This window comes from Staurois parvus, unplaced genomic scaffold (assembly GCF_062004578.1).
Source record: "Staurois parvus isolate SC_StPar_1 unplaced genomic scaffold, SC_StPar_1.0 ptg000177l, whole genome shotgun sequence".
Classification (NCBI taxonomy): domain Eukaryota; kingdom Metazoa; phylum Chordata; class Amphibia; order Anura; family Ranidae; genus Staurois; species Staurois parvus.
In genome coordinates, this window is record NW_028317973.1 from 3344585 (window position 1) to 3366832 (window position 22248).

The following is a 22248-nucleotide window of genomic DNA, read 5'->3' on the forward strand; positions in this document are numbered from 1 at the left end:
CTTGTTGCGAGGACACGCCATGTGCCCACAGCATGGGCAGCGGTGAAGGAACCCTTTTGTCATCCTCCCAGCACCACTTAGATTGATGGCTGGCTTCATTCTGTTGTTCTCAATGAGCTGAGGGACACACGTGCATTAGAGATGTTGATGATCCATGTTGGCTAAAAGTTTATTCATCGTGAAGCTCTTCAGCCAAAGTATGTGTTTGGGGCTAAATGCCTAGTAATTCGAGGAAAATAATTAACAAAGGCTTTAATACTACTATCAGTTTTAGTTGTTCCAGTTCCACTCGGTTCTTGCTGTGAAGAAATATTTAAGAAATTCCTAAAAAGTAGAAATAAAATTCAGAACTCTACCAATCTGACATGAAACTCTTCTAGTGAATGTCCTATTCAAACTCTACAAATCTGTCTCAGATATCCATCTTCAATCCCTGTGTTCATTTTCTGGCATCAGGCCCAGTGTGTTAAGACTAGACTTCTGCCTAGTGGTAGGGATGTATCAAAATTGTGCTTTCAGACCAAAAATGGGTGCTGGGAAGACTGAATTATACACTGTAGACACAAGACATGTCAGAATGGAATTCCATTGAAAGATTCCCAAAATCAATGAAAAGCAAACACTGGAAAAATCCATAATGAAGTACAAAGGTTTTACTCTCCTGCACCACAGTCCATCTTTAGTAGTTATTTGGGATTATCTGCACTGTGCAATTACTGTTCAATTGTATTACCTTCACTGTAAGAATAAATCCAGACGTGTACAGGGGATTCTCTCGGTCTAGTTGCCCAAAAAGTGTTAAGGCACCACTGAAGTAATCCAAGGCAAATATGCTGTTGGTATTACCTGTTGGGGAGTGAATAAAACACAAGATATATATTAAAAACACAATTTTTATCCATCTTGCATAAAAGTAGAGAACATCATAATAAATTACAATCACTACAGATATACAGTATATAACATGAGTACCCAAAATAGGGCACAACATTTTCTTTAAAGGGGACTTCCATTTAAGCATTTAAGCATTTAAGGAACAGTTAAGCAAATGCTGTTTGCCACAACAAGTCATTGTTAAAACCAGCACTTCCTTCTCTGGTTTGGATCATACAGACACATTTCCAGCTGACGTTCATGGGATTTCAGGCACTTACTGAACAACAGGCTTCAACCACTTGAGGTCCAGCATATTAAACTCCCCTCCTGTCCAGGCCATTTTTCAGTTTTCAGTTGCCATGCTACATTTACTAATAATTACTCAAGTCATGCAAAACTATACCCAAAAGAATGTTATATCTTATTTATTTTTTTTTTTATAGATGTGTACCACCCTCCTAGTCAGGTGCTAGGTTTTGTACAGTTAGGATAAGTATAACTGTTTTTCTCTGCTTAACAGAGAGGTTGTCAGGTAAATTCAGTGAGGTATTCTGCTTAACATAGTGCTGTAACTGATTAGTCAGGTCTGCTCATGATGCTCTGGTGCTGGTTGAGTTTGTCTGAGTTCCACCTGCCTTCAAGAAGCTATGAGAGCCTTCCAGAACATAGGTACCAGCTAGACAAATGAACAGCATGAATATGGACACAGCCCTAGCCAATTTCAGGGAAGGGTGGCCCCATTACATGCTGGGAGTGAAATTTATGGTCTGTGAGCACATGGATTTAGCATCTTGTCCTGGAGAGGATTGCACCAAGCCAGGCTGGAGGCAGGCTTGCCTAGTCTGGCACTTGCTGCCATGCCCTGAAGCTAAACAGAATGACCCAGTTTCTTCAGCATGCTGATTGAGGTGAGCTGTTCTGCCAAAGATCTGTTTGATACCACTGGAGAAAGTCACTTGGAAGACTAGAAGAAGGCTGCCATTCTGTCCTTGGACTTGTGATTACAGACACTGAAAGATCCTGGGAGACTCTGTGTGCTTGCTACCCCTCTGGTGCTTGAAGGTCAGTGTGGGTCTATGAAAAGGGAACATTGGCTGGTGTTCTGAAGAGCTTGTCCAACTGTTGCTACTGCATGGGACTTTGCTCAGTTTCTATTTTTGGACAGTCACCATCTGCCCTAACAGGCCTGTACTTGAAGAGCTTTGCCCTGCTACTACTACTACTGCTAAAGGGACCTTGCTTATTCTTAAACTACTTATTTCTACAATCTAATGAGAAGTCTTCTATCTGATTTCAGCCAGGACTTCAACAGAGCTTAGTCAAAAGATCAGCTAGATGCCCTCAGTTGTGAATAGTTCTAATTTCTGGAGTATCCTACTAAATTCCCAATCCCTATCTGCAGCTCTACAATAAAACTCCAAAGACAACATCCCCTAGACTGGTCATTGGCGACAACGAGTGAAAGTGTGTGTGTACCTGGCTGCAGTAAATACTTTGTGCCTGGCTATGGGGCAAGACAAGGGGAGACCTGGGCAAAAATAATACAAGCGGCTCCTTGGGGGTAGCGATGCAGGTGGATAGATCTTTCTTTTAGTGGTGTTTAATACCCACTGAGATCTTTTATTTCCCTTAATCCTATTAAAAAACATGGCAAATTAAAATGCCAGAACAAAAAGACCCCCCCCCCCAAAAAAAAGGATCCCTTTTTGCAAAGTAGACAACACAAGGTCTGATTTTCTTTTTGCCACACTTTTTTTTAGAAATGAAGATACATGCCAATTTTTAGGCCTTCAAAACATGGAGCTTAGTAATGGTACATTTGATCCATTAAATGTACAGTTCATGCACAGAAAGATTGGAGATGAAGGGGCTAATGGGAGGACGGAGAGGAGGGATTAATGATCAGACATGCAAGATAAAGAAGGTGAGTGATTCATATACAGATTAGATCAGGGACAGAGTGGGTCACAATATACTGCAGAGGGGTCATGACAGTAGTGGGGTGTATTTCAGTGTTTGTGGTAGTGGTTACACTTTTATTATTTTTTTACTGTGTGCTGGCTTCGATCAGGAAATCTCTTTTCATCTCATACAGAGTTCCCTGCAAGAGTTAAAAGTGAAATCTACTGCTGATCGCAGCCAGTGTAAACAATGTATGATTGCAGTTATTGGTCACAGTGATTACATGGGACAGAGCCACTCTCACTGTAACGATTTTACTGTGGCCGATTTATTAAAATGAAGATTTTAGAGCAATGGCGGTAGTACGAATCAATTTAATTTAATTCTGGAATGGATAAGGAACTGTGGATCACACACCTGCCTAGTTCCTGGGATGAGCATTAGATGGATAGTAGCACCTTCTTTTTTTTCTACTCTCATTGGCTTTATACATTCATTCAGTGAGCTGCACTGTTCATTTACTCACACTGTGGGGCTTATGTATGCACTAGAGGGCTCGCTAAATCTAAAAGAGAGGTCATTTTAAAATGTTCTCTTGCCATGCTTATGTACAATGACCAGAGAGCAAGTGGTTAGGAACTTGGATGTAAAAATGTGGGAGTGCTTGGTGATGGCTGAAGCTAATGCATAGGAAGATGGAGGAGGTTTGGGCAATGCTCTAAACAAAACACGTATACGCATTTTCCAACATCTAAACAAAATTTCTTGGAAAAGAGATTAGTTCACATTTTGAATAACATTTTTCAACTCTGCAAAGTTTTTTTTTTGGTTACCTATTACAGACTTTTGACTGCAAATTCAAAGAAATTTTTATTCAAAAAAAGAATTTGGTCTTTAACAAAAGGTAATTTTGAGTGTGCATTTTAACTGTTATACTATCATACATATAAGATTTTTGTATTCACTATAAAATCCTTTTCTCTGCATTCATTGGAGGACACAACTTTACTTTGAAGGATAAGTTCACCTTTTGTAACATGTTACACCTGTATTTATGGTGTAATGTGTAACATGTTACTATAAAGTCCCTGCCTGCACCCCCCCATTTCCCACCTTGACAACGGGCGGGGGATCTACTCCTTGCACCTGCTGTCACAATTTAAAAACAGTGCGGATGAGTGAGGCTTCACCCACACAACAGTATCATTCAATAACAGAGTTTTGCGCATAAATGAGCTACAAGTATGTCTACCACCACAGCAGAATGCTGGTAGTTCTCAATGAACTGCAAGAAAATAGAAATTTCTCTTCTTACTGTAAAATCCTTTTCTCTGAGTGCATTGAAAGACACAGCTCCACTTTAGCTATAGATATACCCAGAGCTGTGTCCTCCCATGATTAAAAAAATAAATACATGCAGTTTCCTAGTTCAGTCACCCCCGGTTCACACCTATGCGGCCGTGCGGGCAGCGTTTTGTTTGGGCACGAGAGCCCATTCATTTGAATGGACTCCCGTGCCCGTGACACGCAGGGAAAGAAGTCCCTGCACTTCTTTTGAAAATTCAGCCCACACCGGAGCCCCGGTTACCAGTACGGTTGTGTTTCCCAGTGCGGGTGGCGTGCCATTAGAACTAATGGCACCTGCCCGTGGGTCCGCATGTCTCTGTGCGGGTGGTGCGGCTGCATGGATTTTCGTGCGGATCCGCAGTGGCACCACCCGCACAGATGTGAACCTAGGGTTAAGGTAGTGAAAGACATTACAAAGTAATAATTGATAATGAGTGTTGTCCTATTCTTTACGATATCAGACCCGCCATCTAATTTTTGTGCAAGGAATGAAGCATGATACCTTTGTATAGAGTATGTTGTATATTGTTAAAAAAAATAGTACTTTGGTTAAGGTAGATATAGATCCATACCAAAATCATATACAAGCATTAACATGTTCTTGTAATCTCAAACCATTTTCAAAAAATTTAAATCTTCAGCTTTCGGTTCCCATTCACACCTGCGCAACGCCAGGTTTTTTTTCAAGTTTTTTTCACGATACAGCGTAGGGTAGCCCATTTACTTGTATGAGCTGCCCTACATGCAAAAATCTCATCAAAATAGCTCCTATAATCTTTTTTTTGAAGTGGACTTGACATGATTTTGAACAAGGTGTTTTAGCGTGCTATTAAGAATGAATGGCACCCAAACGCGTGTTCCACATTTTGACTAATTTCCGCACACAGAAACACAAATTCTGCTTGCATTTCCACTACGCTGAGGTGTGAACAGGGCCTTATTAAAATCCTGCTATGAAGGTCCTTGTGCGAACACTTACCAGTATATGATGACAACACTCCCTGTCTCCCATTATGCTCCTGTTTCCTGTTTTCACCATATCACAAGTGCATCTGATAGAGACTAAAAGTGGATATTTTACCCTCAGGCATAGACATCTGTTACACCATCAGGAATCCAGACATGGGAAATGCCATGCAGCTAACATGGATAGAAAGAATGGGGAGGGAGTGGGCACAAGTGGGCACAAAAAAGCTGCAGAACATCAGCAGCAATGAGATGGAACAATACATGAAAAAAATGGTGACAACAGGTCATTTTAAATGGCAAATGTTTATGATATACAGTGCTATAGCAAAATAAATGTCATTCACTTAGGAATTACTGCTCTATTCTCACTGTCCAGATGTAGTTGCTAATAATGTTTGCCAGAGGCATTGCTAAGATTGTTAAAGACCTTCAGCACCCTGAGTAGAGTAATGATGCAGCAAGCTAAGCCAACCACATTGAATAATGGGTGTGGGCAAATTCTAGTAACAGTGGGAGGGACTTAAAGGGGAATGGTAAAATTAATCCTGAGCATCATCTACTCTGGGTCAAGAGTCAATAAGGCACGGAGTGCAAGGATCAGGAGTAAAAAAGGTACAGTGTGCAGAGGTCAGAAATGTGTAATGCATACAGTGCAGGGCTCTTTTTGCAATTTTATCTCTCCTGTGTTGGTCAATCATGTGACTTTTTTTATTTAAGTATTTTTGCCTCATATGTTTTCAGCCATGACTAAGTATTAGTATCCAAAATGCGTAGGCTGTCTATCAGCATGTACATGTTTTTTCAATAAAGGATCAAGATTTTATGGATGTCATCCTGAGTGCTGACCATCTGTTTGTCTTATCCTAGGAGGGACGGTCATGGCTTGTATCTCAGGGATAGCCTTCCAGCCAATGAGAGTCAAAAACTTTTCAGGTCTAAATTTTTTGGTTTGCAGCAAAAGCCTGAATACTTAGTTGAAACGAACTGGCAGGAAGGCCAGGTGTCTGAGTATAGAGGAGAAAAGGGAGGTGCGTGAGCTGTCTGTCAGAAGCCTTTCATCTTATGTAATAGCTTGGGGAGTCACTCCTATCATGAGGTGTTGTCCTGCATTAGTCCTAAATGAATTTGTTAGCCAAAGTAGGTCCTGTGTACCACTCTATGATAAAGGAGGAAGGATGCTTATACTCCACTGCAGTTTGTGCCTAGCTATGTTGGAAACATTAAATCTATGGGGTATTTTTGCCCAATGAAAACTTCTAAATTTATTCTGGATTGTTTTAAAAAATATGCCAAGAATTTTAACTTGTCTGAAAAACAGAGAAGGCATGAGAGGATTTTCATTTTTAACATGCAATTCATCCTAAACCATGAAAAGGTACACTATATTGCCAAACATATTGGGACACCCTCCAAATCATTGGATTCAGGTGTTCCAATCATCTCCATGGCCACAGGCATATAAAATCAAGCACCTAGGCATGCTGACTGCTTCTACAAACATTTGTGAAAGAATGGGTCACTCTGAGGAGCTCAGTGAATTCAAGCATGGTGCCGTGATAGGTTGCCACCTATGCAATAAGTTCATCTATGAAATTTCCTTGCTACTAAATATTCCACGGTCAACTGTTAGCTGTATTATAACAAAGTGGAAGCAACTGGGAACAACAGCAACTCAGCCACTAAGAGGTAGGCTACGTAAAATGACAGAGCGGTGTCAGCTCATGCTGAAGTGCAAAGTGTGCAGAAGTCCCCAACTGTCTGCAGAGTCAATAGTGAAAGACCTCCAAACTTCATGTGGCCTTCAGATTAGCACAACAACAGTGCGTGGAGAGCTTCATGGAATGGTTTTCCATGGTGGAGCAGCTGCACCCAAGCCTTACATCACCAAGTGCAATGCAAAACATTGGATGCAGTGGTGTAAAGCACAATACCCCTGGACTCTAGAGCAGTGGACACGTGTTCTCTGGAGTGATGAATCTCGCTTCTCTGTCTGGCAACCCAATGGACATGTCTGGGTTTGGCGGTTGCCAGGAGAACGGTGCTTGCCTGACTGCATTGTGCCAAGTGTAAAGTTTGGTGGCAGGGGAGATTATGGTGTGGGGTTGTTTTTCAGGGGTTGGGCTTGGCCCCTGAGTTCCAGTGAAGGGAACGCTTAAGGCATCAGCATACCAAGACATTTTGGACAATGTCATGCTCCCAACTTTTTGGGAACAGTTTGGGGATGGCTCCTTCCTGTTCCAACATGACTGCGCACCAATGCACAAAGCAAGGTAAAAAAAAGACATGAATGAGTGAATTTAGGGTGCAGAAACTTCACAGAGTTCTGACCTCAGCGTGATAGAACACCTTTGGGATGAATTAGAGCGGAGATTGTGAGCCAGGCCTTCTCGTCCAACATCATTGTCTGACCTCACAAATGTGCTTCTGGAAGAATGGTCAAACATTCCCATAGACACACTCCTAAACCTTGTGGACAGCCTTCCTTGACGAGTTGAACTGTTATAGCTGCAAAGGGTAGGCCAACTCACTATTGATCCCTACGGACTAAGACTGGGATGCCATTAAAGTTCATGTGCGTGTAAAGGCAGGCTTCCCAATGCTTTTGGCAATATAATGTATCTCTGTCCCACCTCTTCAGGTCTTTCCGAATCGCTGAGTGGAAGGGAGGAAAATTTAACATAAAGACCTTATCCAGGGATAAAGTGAATTTGAACAGGCTAGTTATTTTACCCATGTTATAGTTTAAATACAAAAGGTTAAACTTTTGTAAAGAAATCTGACAAAGTGTAAATTCAAATAAAACCCAAGGCTAGCCATAATATAACAACTTTTCTGCAAAAGAGATGAAGGTGACACAATCCACCTCCCACACACAAACACATTTAAAATACAATGATTGACCATTTACAACCAATCATTCTAATCACCGCATTGCATTGCAGTTCCTATATCTCTCCATCAACAGAGCCAGAATAAAGACATTGCATTTGGCACTAAAGATGTGAAATCAATGTTCTTCCTAATTTAATTCTATAGGGTTTCCAGAAGAACATGTACCTACACTGTACAAGTTAAAATCACTAACATCTCTTTTCCATGAACTACCCACACAAGCACAGTGAACAGCGCACAAGCCTTGCAGAAAAAAAGATGCCTGATTACTCTGATTACTCACTTAATCTCATCAAGTAGCTTATCCACACACAGCTTAGATCAATAGGGTGGTATTTCTTTCTCATAAAGATTGCTGCGTCATTGATTTATTTCTCCCCTGAGCTTTATCTTTGTGTGATATATACTCACAATGCAATTCCTGCTTATACATACAGCAGGTCAATTATTTGACACATACTTAATGCTGAACACCTGAAGCCAATGCAGAGGACACTGTGACACTCAAGCAGACAACCTATGTCTCTCTGATGCTCCGAGTCCAAAGCTAGAACTGCAGTGTGGCATCATCCAAAAGGAAGAAACCATGTTATTATATATTTTGTAATTACAAGATCTCCACTATGCCTAATAAATTTACAATGCCTATATAACAAAACCCCAATGCAATTTGTTAAAAGAGTCCCCATTACTGAGAGAAAAACGATTATAGCTATCCACATGGTGTTAACAGTTATACACATGGCGAAAAATTAAGAATGGGAACTGTAAATCTCCTTTCGCACTGATCAGGTTCATCTGTCAGGTTTTCAGGCCTGATCGATCGAGTGGTCCATGTATCCCTATGGACAGGCAGATGTAAACAGACTTGTGTCCATTTACACCTGCCTACCTCCAATCCAATCCGGTCTGCTACAAAAAAAAAAAAAAAAAAAACAGATGGGGATCCATTCCCCTCCATCTAGGTGGATCAGATCGGAGGGCAGTAAGGTGTAAATGGACAGCCAGTCTATTTACACCAGACCGCCCAAAGAGCAGAGCAACCTAGACAGAGGGGAATGGATCCCCATCAGTTTTTTTTTCAGCAGACTGGACTCTACATAAACTGATTGGACACAGACCTATCATCCGCCCACTCTGCTCTTCTCTGCAGGTCATTAGCAGACAAATCCTCTGCTCAACAAAGCAGATTCCATCCCCTGTGAAAGAAGCCTAAATTACAAATTTTCTTCCCCAACATGTGATCAATAAACATCACTGGCCTGAAAGAATAGCCACTGCACACCTTTGAGGGCCTGATTACATCATTGTGTTAGAAAATTCAGAATGCATTTTTATTGTGTTTTTAATGTGGTGCATTATTAAATTATAATAAAGTGAAAAATGTGTATTACAATTACAATTTTTCCTTTTCATTTTCGTTATTTCCGATCTCCATTTTTTGGGTTGTGTTTCTTGCAAATATAGACATGTGACTTGAAAAAGGCATATCATGCATATCATCTTGTCATTGACCAGACTATAAAGCCTGCCTTATTTCCTGACTGGAGGATGTCCGGCATTATCTAGCTCAAACCTCCGCAACCTGACTTACTGCAGCTTCTAAAGCTGTGAGATAATCACAATGTGCAGTGAAATCAGAGTAAACAATTTCAGTACAGAACAGGAGCCTGCAAATTGAAGGCAAGGCTAGAGTTCAGCATTAATTTAGTTTTGGTTTATAATTTTCCAATGTGGGAACTCCTTAAGATCAGAATAATGCCCATGCTATATTGAGGAAACCTGATGCCTGATGTGTCATTTACCTTACTAGGCTGTAGTGCTTCCATCACAGCCTAGTACCTGATGTATTTGGTTTATATCATAGTCTATTGAATGTATTGTTCATTTAAATTATTTTCAAATTATTAAGAATGGAAAATGCATTATATGACTGACGTTTTACCCAAACTACAAGATTTTAAATTTTTATGTCAGTTACGTTGACAACAGTATTTTAAAGAAGTGGTGCTGGGTTAGTTTCAGATCCAAATTCGCAAATACAATCCTCTTTCTGATCACGTGGTTTTGGTCAAATTCCAAATATGGACACATTCAAGCTAATAACAATAAATATTTATTTTACTTACATGTCTACAGTATGTCATAATGGAGTATGTTCTACAGCTATATTTTATATATCATTGTTATAGAATAATATTAATAATTGTTACCAGAGAATCTAAAAATTAAAAGATTAATACATTTGTCAGCCTGGCTGATTCAGGTGCAATGACTTTCATAATAAGAAACTTGAACGCAACTAGGTGAGGATAATTTATTAATACAAACTTGCTCTGTCAGGGCTGCACTCCACTGAAATGAATCTAGTTAGCTAGATGTGGATCATGGAATCTGCAACAGATGCAATTTTTGGAGCATGAATATTCCATCAACCCTGGGGACCATTTCTGTCACTTAACCTTGAGCTCCCTTGTCTTCATGTTTCCGATAACAGAATGGCATTCCCCCAGTCTACACAATGGCAGACAATTGGATAATGGCTAAAGAGCAGTGTTTGTTTTAAATGTAAACATAATATTCCATCCATCAAGACAATAACTAGACAAATCAGCACCCATTTCACAACCACTACAGAACTGTTTATTCCAGCAGGATCAATAGCTCCTCAGACTTATTTCACCCATTCTGCCCATTCTTCTGGTAAAATTCAAGCCATGTCCATTGCTCTAAGATGAAGGCCAATTAATCTCTGTTAACCCATAAAGCTGACCAAATAAAATGCCTTTTCTGGAACATACCCTATTACAGAATAAGTCATTTGCTTAGCCTAGAGTTGAGTGATGGGTTGGCAGAGTCACTAAAGCTTGAGACTTTCTCCATAAATCTGCCAAAATGTTGTGTGGATTACTTCCCAGGATTAATTACAGTGTTTGCCCTTCAAACAAAGCCTTGACCTGAATCAGTGACTCGGCTGCACAAACCTCCACGTATAACTACTGTATCATATCTTTAGCTAAAAAACATATGACACACTATTGCTAGGCAAGGCAATTGGAAAGGTTAGCACAGCAATAGTTTAATCATGTATACTAAGGTATTTTACATTGTATATGTTCTTACATGTAGAATATGAAAGGTGATTTCTTTTAACAGTCAAACTAGTTCTGGATTTGGGACATGAAAGAAAATGACTGATTCCCCTCCCAGAGTTACAGGAAATGTGTCCAGGTTTCATTTTTTTATATATGTTTCTCATAGCATATACAGCATTCCTGCCAAGTAAAAACATGGATAAAATGGTGGATGGTTTAAATCTCTTTTCTCAACAGGAGGTGGTGACAGTCACCTCAATGGAAACGCAGATTGCAATACAAACGTGACAGAAGTTCAATTCCCTTCCCACTCTACTAAAAAGTAATGTTCTGTCGTCTGTTTTTTGGTGTAGAGTTCTGCTTACTTTCCTTCCAGGAAATCACACAGAATGTTTGGCAAAATCTACCCAATAAAGACACAGTCTGCAATAACAACTTGACAAAGGTTTAATCCTCTCTTAAAAAAAACAAACACAAAAAGGTTTGGGCTGCTGCTCACTATACTGAAAACTTAAATGCCAGCCAGCTTCCACGAAACAACCATTGTTCTTTAAAGTTGGAATAATTGTTACAGTTCTTTATAGACTGGGATAGCTGATAGGTAGGACTGATGCTTGTATTAAAGGTATATGACTGAAAAAAGTATGTCTTGAGGTGCCATAAATATTTCCATGAAAATGAAAACCAACAAAAGGATACACATATACATAATGAATTTGAACAAAATCCTTGGCCAAATAAAGTATAGGCAGCTTTGGCATTCTGAAACCTGGAATCAAAGGAGGACAAACAGAGCCAATATCTTATGAATAATTGTGCTGTACCTTGATGATTGGAATTTTACCTCTCTAGGACATCAAGCAACTTCACAGAGGATTAAGGGGTTTTTTGTAACTGCCTCAACAGAAACTGCCTGTCTGGAAGCAATATTTGGCTGAAACCCTCAGCCTTGAAGTTGCAGTTGTGTGCTCCTAGATTACTGACAACCATAGATCTCAGATTAATGACTGAGAACCAGTAAGCCTTGTTCCTGATCATGTGATCAGCATGAAAACCAATCTCACAAACATTTCTAGCCAGCAGAAGATATTCTTCCCCACTCTCTCACTGTGCACTCCTGGTGCACAGAGAAAGAGATACAATGTTAGAAAGCATTACAAGGTGTAAAAAATTAACTTAAAATGTTTGTTTAAGACTATTGTGTAAAAAAAAAAATGCATGTATTTGTCCATGTATGAGCCTTACTTATCTTTTTTTGGAATGTTGATATTTCAGTGCGGGTATTTCTCAGTTACGTTATTCATGCCTAGTATGTTGTCAGGAACACATCTCAGACCTTCCCTAACTCGTCCTCTCCTCCTCAATAGGATAGGCAAGACTGTACCTACAACATGATATTTCATGCTGCGTCCAGTGCTGCAGGCGCCTTAGATACGTTGGTGACATCTCTAGTTAAGTGTCTACTTAATTCGCACTACTCCCTCCTATTTTGTTTCCCACTCTCACTCCTTCTGTAGCTTGGTCCGTCCCTTATATTTCCTTTTTTTTCTCTCTCTCTCTTCTCCGCTCCTCTTTTTCTCCCTTTTCCCCTCCCTTATCTTTCTGTGTTTCTGTTTATTGCTCCACCATGACTCACACTCTGGTGTCTCACCCATGTTGAGAGTCTGTATCTATAATTTCAATGGCCTTAACATTGTCTATAAACATGGACAAATATTGTATCAACTGCATAAACAGCAGGTTAATGTGCTTTTCTGCAAAAGACACACTTTAAAACTGATTCTACCCCTTTCTGCTCTACCCCTTCCTGCTCCAACAGGTACTTCAATAGATGGTTCCACAGAGCCAACTCTATCCAGAAAGCCAAGGGTGTCTCTCCCCATTTAGCTATTAGACCACCTCTCTGATACACAGGGGAGATATCTTTTTGTGAAATTTTCTCTGTGGGTTACTAAATTCATGGTTGCCAACTTTTATCTCCCAAATGTTGATCACATTCCAACTGCTCTACGTTATTTGAAGGCGCTATCCAACTTCACAGAGGGGAAACGTATTTTAGGAAGGGACTTCAATCTCACCCTTGACCCGCTTCTAGATTCCGCAATGGCGAGATCTTCCATTTTCTTTCCTAAGTTATGGGCTCTTAAGCATGCGCTATATGGTATGCGTCTGATCAACATGTGGAGGGTTTTACACCCTAAAATCCAAACCTATACTCATTTCTCTCCAGTCCACCTCTCCTATAGCTAAATTGATTATTATTTAGTAGACCACAGCTGTTTAGACTGGTCGCCAGAGTGCAATAAGGACAATAGGGTGTGGTGTGACCACTCCCTGGTCTACTTGGCTATTTCGCCACCCTCTATTCCAGAAAGGGAGTGGACGTGGAGCTTGAATGACTCGCTTTTAGTGAGTGAGGACTGTGTAGCCTGTATCTCAGAGACGATCCCCAATCTTCTGGTGGATCATGCCGCTGATTCCAGTTCTTTTTCCTTTCAATGGGAGGCCCTAAAATCAGTTTTGCGTAGCACCTTTATTCAACTGGGTGCAGACGTGAAAAAACAGAGTTCTACCTCTATCACCAAAGCAGTGCAAAAAACGTTGAACCCTAGAAACTGAACAAAAAAGATCTCCAACAACGGAAACACTCACGGAAGTGGCACTAGCTCGATCCCAACTTTGGGAACTATATGAGGCCCCCACTCACACCTTCTCAGATAAATAAGCCCTTCATCAATATAAATTTAAAGACAAATGTGGATGATTGTTAGCCCGCTCTCTCCATCTGAAACATTCGTGGCCAAATGGGGATGGGCTCTCTACGCCCTCTGCGATTTCAGCAACCTTTCAGAATTTCTACCAGTACCTCTATAATATCCCACCTTCTCACTCGTCGCATCCCACTACCACTCTGGAGGATAGGAAGCGGTATTTCAGTACATATCAGAAAACGCCTTTCCTATGTTAGATGCCAATATGATCTAAGAACTCGAGTTGACCCTTTTAGAAGATGAAGTTGCTAAGGGAAGCATGCCAACACCCCGTCTGGCAAGAGTCCTGGCCCAGATGGCTTTGCGCCTAAGTTTTTCAAAATGTTTTCGGCCCTCTTAACCCCTTTTCTGCCAAAAGTCTTCAATCTTTATCAGAGGGCTTGACTTCCAATGCAAACCTAAAAGTACATGTCACTCTCATTCTAAAATCGGATAAAGATCCTTCCTTATGTGCTAACTACAGGCACATCTCTTTGATTGGAGTGGATCTAAAACTTTTTGCCAAAGTGTTAGCAAATAGATTGCAGCTGCTTTTGCCCCGTATCATTCACTTGGACCAGGTGGGTTTTGTAACTGGACGAAAAGAAAAGGTCAACACTCTAAAAAACTACCTGACTAAGCCTGTATTCACAACATCCCTCTATGTTTCTTGACAATCGATGCAGAAAAGGCATTCGACCACATCGACTGAAAATTCCTCTGTCTTTACAACAGATTGGGGTAGGTCCTCATATGCTGGCGGGGATATTATCTCTGTACTCCTCTCCCTCTGCCAGAATCAAAATTAATGGCTCCCTATCCACTCTGCTTTAAGTACTTACTATGGAACACCTGTCTGTAGCCTTATGGCACAATCCCAATATAAACGGTGTATCAGTGGGCCCCCTTCATGCTCAATTAGCCCTATTTGCTGACAACTTGCTTCTCTTTGTAACACAACCACACACCTCATTGCCCTCAATAATGCAAGAATTACAAAAATTCAGGCGGGTCAGTGATTTCAAAGTGAACTATACCAAATCAGAACTTCTAAACATCACCCTATCCCCAGAGGGCTTATGGCGGATCTCCTCCACCTTTCCTTTCAAAACCGGCTCCACCTCTATCTGATATCTAGGAATTCAAATACCTTCAGAGATGTCCCAACCTTACTTGCTGAATTTTCTGCCCTGGCTTGATAGAACTCAAGTGGACCTAACATCTTACACCACCAACTGATTGTTCTGGCTAGGCAGAGTGAACACTTTGAAGATGAATGTTCTCCCCCGATTTTTATACCTCGTTCAAATGATCCCCATTTGTTTCCCCACCTCATTGTTTCAGAAACTAAGCCGTCTATTTTCTACTTTTATTTGGAATTCACGACGCCCCAAGATCCCTATGGCTACGCTCTTTCTACCAAAAATTAGGGGGGGGGCCTCAGATGTCTCTCTACCATAAAGCTGCCGTACTTACCTGAATCCTGGATTGGTTTCATAACCACACTTCTAAGTTGTGGATCCAGTTAGAAGAACAAATGTTTCCTATTAATCTCCAAGCCCTGCTGTGAACCCTTCCTACTTGTTGACAAAGCCTCTTGGTCCTTAGCAGTCTTTCTAGACATACCCTTTATTTATGGGATCATGGGATGTCTGCATTTGGTCTTTACAAATACACTGGACCCATGACCCCTTTCTTTGGGACCCCAGCTTTCCCCACGGCTCTCTCTGTCTCAGGATTTGTGGAAAGAAAAAACCAAGACCACAGGGGATTAACGCAAGTCCTCCGAATAACCAGAACCTCCCACCCATGTAGTTTCCCAATTACATTCACTTCTTTTACATGCATCCTCTACTGATTTTCCCCCATATACACACACCTGGGAAGCAGATCTCCTCCACACTATTCCACCTTCCACTGGCAAAAGTTTTTTATGTCATCTCACAAACTTTTTCTGGCTGCCAAAACCCAGGAAAAAGGATTTAAACTGGTAACCAAGTGGTACAGATGCCCATTGGTCTTCCACCAGTGTAACGCCTCCATTCCAGATATCTGTTGGCATTGCCAATGCTCACAGGGTACTATGCTACACATTTGGTAAGCCTGTCCCCCAGTTCGGAAATTCTGGCAACGTATCTTTGATTTATATGGTAAACTGATGGCAATATCTGTTCATCCCTCTCCTGAGATGGCCCTTCTCTCTATGATGCCTGAACCCTTTAAATCCATGAAGAAAGATATCTTGAGACACTTTGCGTCTGCGGCTAGGGCAGTCATTATGCGCCACTGGAAATCAACTAATGTGCCATCCCTAGGGGAATGGGCCAACGAGTTGCAGTCTATACATGACTAGAAATGCCTTTTGGCGCAGGAAGCAGGAAATGAGGATCAGTTCTAACGTATCTGGACCTCATGATCCATGTTTCACTACTCTTCTGAGTTCCATTCCTGGGTTGACAGTGACACTGATCTCTCATTTATGTAGCCATGGTGGAGAATGTCTTTTACCTTCCTCCCCTTTTTCAGCCCCCTGTCTGACCTGCATCTCTATCTCTCTCTCCCTTATTTGTTTTCTCGCAATGCTATATAGCCCGATGCACTTAACATTACTCCTGTATAGTCTGAGATATAAAAAACAGTAATGATGGGAGCACATTTAACACTGGAGTTATTGAGTCTCCTGTTCATATAAGTTTATCCATGCTCATATACCTGTTCCTAATATGGGTGCTTCCGTCCTTTTCCGAGACTGCCTTTTTTGTGTTGATACAAAACTGTATGTGATGTATTTCTGCTAAAGTGAAATGTTATTGTGATCTATGTCTTTAATATCCTTCTGCATTTTGATCTACACCCAAATTGTTTGTACCACTTTATGTTATTTTTTTTCTAAAACCGGTATGAAACACAGATTGAACAAAAAGAAATATCCAGCTCTTATATATGTTGGTGCAGGAGATAATCAAACAAATATGCAACTCTGATGTCTTCTCATCAGTAAGCCACTTGATGCTAAATATGTTAAGCGTAAAGAGATGGACAGCCTATAATAAATGTTAAACATAATCTTAATAATAAATGTCTCAAGCTCTCATACATAATGTCAAATATGATATGAAGAAATGATGAACAGCCCATATCATATATACATTGAGTATCAGAGTGAACACAAACTCCTACACCCTCAGATTCCATACAGAGTAATGGCATACAATTGCCTGGTTAAATAGTGTATAGAACACTCTCACTGGCCGTGGTGCCTCCGCAATGTTCCCCCTAGCAAGGAAGAGGAGGTTCAAGGCAGGAGGGAAAGAAGGGACTCCTGCTTGCTGGGATTGGATGGGTGGCAGAGCCATGGAGATGAGGACAACCACTCTGGCCACTTCTCCTCTTGGGGGGCTCAGAAGAGGGGCGGAGCCACTGTTCACATCCCTGCTGTAGGGGACAGAAAGTCTGTGGTGAAGAGAGCCAGAGGTGGCAGAGTCACCAAGTAGCAATGTAGGTGCTAGGTGCTATTCCATATGTTTAATAACACTGATCTCTATACACTGCTATTACCTACACTATAAGGGTTATATATAGGTAAAAGCACTGAATGTATAGATATCAGTGTTATATATAGGGAATAGACCCAGTGGACTGACCATTCCTCTGAGGGCCTGGGCAGACCTGCTGGCTTCCCTGTCCTGCCGGCTGCTGCAGGTACACAGGGGGATGTGTCAGGATGGAGAACAGGGGAAGGGGTTGATAAATATGTGACTTACTGTCCCTTCCTTTAGTTAATGGACACAGTAAGTGTAGATTGTAAAAAAAAAGTGTAAAAAATAACAAATTGTAAAAAATAGTTTTAAAAAATTAAGGACTCATTCACACGGGTTCTCCAGCCCATACAGTGTGAGTGAGCAGTTTTCTGGAGCCCTGTTACTCTGTGAGAATACAGCAGATGTATGAACACAGCCACAGGTCCTAATTTGATTAGTGTGCAGAGGTGGGTGAGGGGCCCCAAATACTGTCTGTGTTAAGACCTACAGCTATGTTCATACAGCTTGCATGCGCACCCCTGGGCACAGCCCCTGCAGTCTCCCCCCCCCCCAACAGTGGGGATTGTAAATGGATAGAGTGGGTGATCAGTGCAGCATCTGTGGGAAATAACTGAAATCAATCTTTTGTGGCTCTCACTGCAGCAGCTGAAAGCCGACATCTCCTACTCCAGCTGCTGCAGTGAGATCCACAAAATATTGGTTCCAGTTATTTCCTCCACTCTTTGCACTGATACGGATATCTCTTGCTGCATGAACACCCCCACCCCATGTGCCTCTCCACAGCGCTGCTGGTTTCTCTCCCTTCCTCTCCCACCGGCAGCAGCTGCAGACACACAGGGGGATCTGCAGGATGGAGAGCTGGAAAGGGGCTGGTAAATATGTAATTTCCCGGCCCCTTCCTTTTCTAATTCAACACAATGAGTGATCAGTACACTCACTGTATTCATTCATAACTGAAGCATAGTGAACTGTGTTTACTATGCTTCCGTTTATGAATGAACAGGAGCCTCTGCCTCACGTTCATTCAGCTGCAGTGCAGCTGAGGCTACAGAGAAAGGGACTAGGGAATGTGTCCTCTGTCCCCTTCTCTGACTCAAAAGTGAGATTTAAGGATTCTGTTTACACTCCTGATATCCCACCAAAGCTCCCCCCCAACAGCGGTGTAAAAAAAATGTAAAAAATGGTTAAATTAAAATTAATTAAAAAAAATAAAATGTGAAAAATTCAGACTAAAATTTCTAATCAGACTAAAAAGCCACACCCAATATGTGGCATAATTCAGTCACACTCACTGTGTCCTGTGGTGCGCTATGCAAACTGTAGGTCACCATCTCCCTGGTAGGGGCCCCAGTGCATTACTTTGCCCAGGGGCCCATTATGCTGTTAAGGTGGCACTACCTATGAGAGGCTCTTGGCACCTTTATTGGGCTCCCAGCTTTAGGTCTCCGACCACTCTGCATGTTGCCGAGTTTGGTACCCCTTCGTGCGGGCCTGCTGCATTAATGTTACATCATAAAGATGGCAGCCATATTTAAACCTGGGGCTCCATAATCTCCTATTGCCCTGGGGCCCCATGAGTTGTCAGTCCACCCCTGGTCTACATTATTTTCTACAGGATCATAATGAATGCATTATCCTCAAATGCTGTGGAACTTAACTGTATATTTTTTGTCAAAATTATGGAGAATCTGTGGAGATGTCTGACACTATGTTTGGCTTACAATTACAATGCTGGAGTAAGTTAACATTCTTGAGTGGCAATGGCCTTTAAATATTGTACTACCAATGATTTACTTACCATATATTAATAATCCACATCATGTGTAAAAAAATGCACATGCAACAAATGGTAACAACAAGAGATAAACCCCTTTCCCTGCTGAGCTCAGAAGAACTTTAAGCAATTAATTTTCCCAGCAGTCTCCAAGTCAGATGAGCTGCAGCTGTAATAAATACTTCCTAAAATATTTCTCTCTCCTCCCCAAAATTTAAGTGGAATCAAAGCCTTGCTGTGCTCAAACTGTAAAACAGGCTAATCGCTTCTGCCTTTGATGTGTTCTGCATGATTTTTTCCCATGATAGCTGTCCCTGCTGAGCTACACCCACTGGTCAGGATTAAGGCAGGCTTGCCATTCACACTGATACATCTGGGCGTGACTGTGCAGAAGGAGTATGGTGCTGATGATAGAAATGTAAAGAAAAATATAGAACGCCGATGTCTGATTTTCTATTTTCTTCATACTGTGCTGTCTAGGATTCTACAAGCAAAGTGTAGCTGTTTGAAAATAGCACATAAAAAATAAAATCCATGCTATCTTTATGTTAAAAATAGAATAGTAAAAAAATACTATATGAAAGAACCCTTTACCAGTTCATGGAATAATCAAGGTGGTAAAATTTCAAGCTCACAAACACTCCTCCATCTGTTTGAAAATCCCCTTCCACCATGGAACTAAAGGGGAAAGAGCCTATGAAGATTCCATACTGGTGCTGACTGGCATATATGCTGACAAAGGCATGGGATCAAGTCTGAACGTCTGGTAGCCTCAAGCTACATTGAGATAACAGTATAAAATCTATGTACCAAACACAAAACTATGGCTGGGGTTCAGCTTTAACAATGTGTGTAGATTTTCTATCTACGTTATATATACTGTATTTGGCATAAGGCCTGCAATGTTTGTTCATTTCATATGCAGGTTATTACGTCGACAAATCAATGTGGCCTAAATCTCAACAGCTGTCCAAGGTAATATGGAGTAGTTGTGCACATTTTTCTTTTACTACAAGACTAAAATACATTTTAAAACTTTTTTTTTTGTAGCACCCTCTTGACAGGTGCTAGGTTAGGTAAATTTAGCATTTAGCTTCACTGTAATCTGTATTTCACAGGCTGCAGGTTTGGCTGCTCTTCCCTGCATTCCAGAACACTGTGCCTTCCTCCACATCTAAGTCCCAGAGCAACCCAAATTAGTAACATGAATATTTATACTCCGTCAGCTAATCCCTGTAGGAGATTACATGGGTGGTGGCTGGTCTGGGTGTTTTGCTAACAATTAGGGTAACTCAAGCCCCCATTTTTGTGCTATTTAGTTGTATGAGGTAAGCCCCTTTGTTTAATAGGACAGAAACTTCTCATGAGAAGCTGGATCTTTCTCTACTGAATATTGGGGTTTATTTTTCCTATAATCCTCCCTTACAGATTATTGTATGTTTATTTGGTTTCCCAAGATTGAGTGAAGGTGTTTGTTACTAGGAAAACATATACTGGCCTCATTGTTCTTGCACATACTTAGCGGGGAGGTGAGTATTGTGATATTGATTGAAATTTATCAGTGTATACCCATGAAGTTAATAGGACAACATTGACCCCAATTTATTGTAATTAGTACATACAGCAATATAGCACCATACTGTCTATGCATGTTACTCAAGTTAGGCATTTAGGCTTTATTTTTATTAATATCTTTGTATATTCAAACATTATTACAGGGCACAGCGTCTGCCCCTTCTGTCCTGTTGGACTCCTCTCATTGGTTGATCTCTGGCAGGCTCTGCCTGGCATTTGCTGCCACCACCTCTGTGCAAATGTACATAATTAGATTTTTTGTATTTACCTGCTGTTGTTAGACTACGTGCTATATTGATATGTTTAGGTTTCACAAATTTCATGTAAGTTATATTGTTTGGTTCATCATTGTATCTTATCTTATTTATCTAGAAATCTTTCTCAACTCCTGAAGAAGTGACAAAATCGCAAAACATGTCGAGCTAATACCACTAATACATCAAAATCACCCCACGTAGTAATTGCCGAGCTATGGCATATGCACGACAATTGAGGTTCTTTGATGGTATTTGGATTAAGTACTGACCATTTTATATTAGACATTGTTATGTAAAATTTTGTAAGTAGTTTTCTATATGTGTATGTTCAATAAAGTATTTAAACATTTTATTGAGCCCATGGCTTACGCTATCTTTTTATTTAATAAATATATAGGATGAGGCACTTTAGGACTATGGTTATGCACTCACAGTAACCTGTGAGTTACTGTGTTGGTAGCCTTTTATTCTTACTATTCTGCTCAATTGTCCCATCACAGGAGTTCTGGAGATTGTTAGGAGTCTGGTTATCTTCACTGGAATACATCTGCGGCACTGGAAGGAGGCATCCAATTACCTACAGGACATTTGTGAGTACTGATTCGATCTGGGGATGTTGTGCCTGTAAGCAGAGAATTGTTCACTAGTAAAAAAGCCAGTAGTTGACTCTCAGAGTCTCACGCCTGGCTTAATTGTTTTGGTTTCAGTTCTTGGGACGTTGCACTGTTGTGATTGCCTGGATCTATAGTTCCTCCACACAAAGGTACATACCAACTAGCTCCCTCTAGTTTACTATGGCTGGGATAAGTAGTTTCTCTTCAGAGAGATTCATGCAGGCAGCCCTTTTCAGTATCATTGTGGAAAAACTTATTTTTTAATCTTCCACAGTGGATTTTGTTCTGAGTATGGCAGAAGATATTTGTTTCTAGCATTCAGATATAGTGGAAAGTGTCCTACTTGTACAAAGTTTTGGAGTATACCATATTATCCTACACCTTATCCAAGTTACCTAAAATAAAACCACAGCTCATTGAGCCAGTTGGAGTAACTGTTGCTGTGTGCCTGGTTGCTCTGTGTCAGGGCTCCCAGGTGTGACCAGAGGTGTGTGGCTGACGCAGGGAAACGCAGACCTCAGATATGTTATAAACAATATAATTTATTAACACTAACAATACAAACATAAACGCAGTGCAATACTAAAACATAATACAGTGCAACCAAACCAAACCAAACCAAACCAACCACCCACAGATAACAGTACATACAAGC

At 40.9% G+C, this 22248-nt stretch overlaps 1 protein-coding gene across 3 annotated transcripts in view; it reads right to left on the reverse strand.

Moving 5' to 3' along the window:
* Positions 1–22248, reverse strand: part of CDH23 (cadherin related 23) — a 1300862-nt gene that overhangs the window by 689076 nt on the left and 589538 nt on the right. For all 3 annotated transcript variants that reach the window (XM_089677099.1, XM_089677097.1, XM_089677098.1), the window contains exon 10: positions 734–846. In XM_089677099.1, coding sequence (XP_089533225.1) covers positions 734–846 — 113 coding nt within the window. The remainder of the gene's footprint in view (positions 1–733; positions 847–22248) is intronic.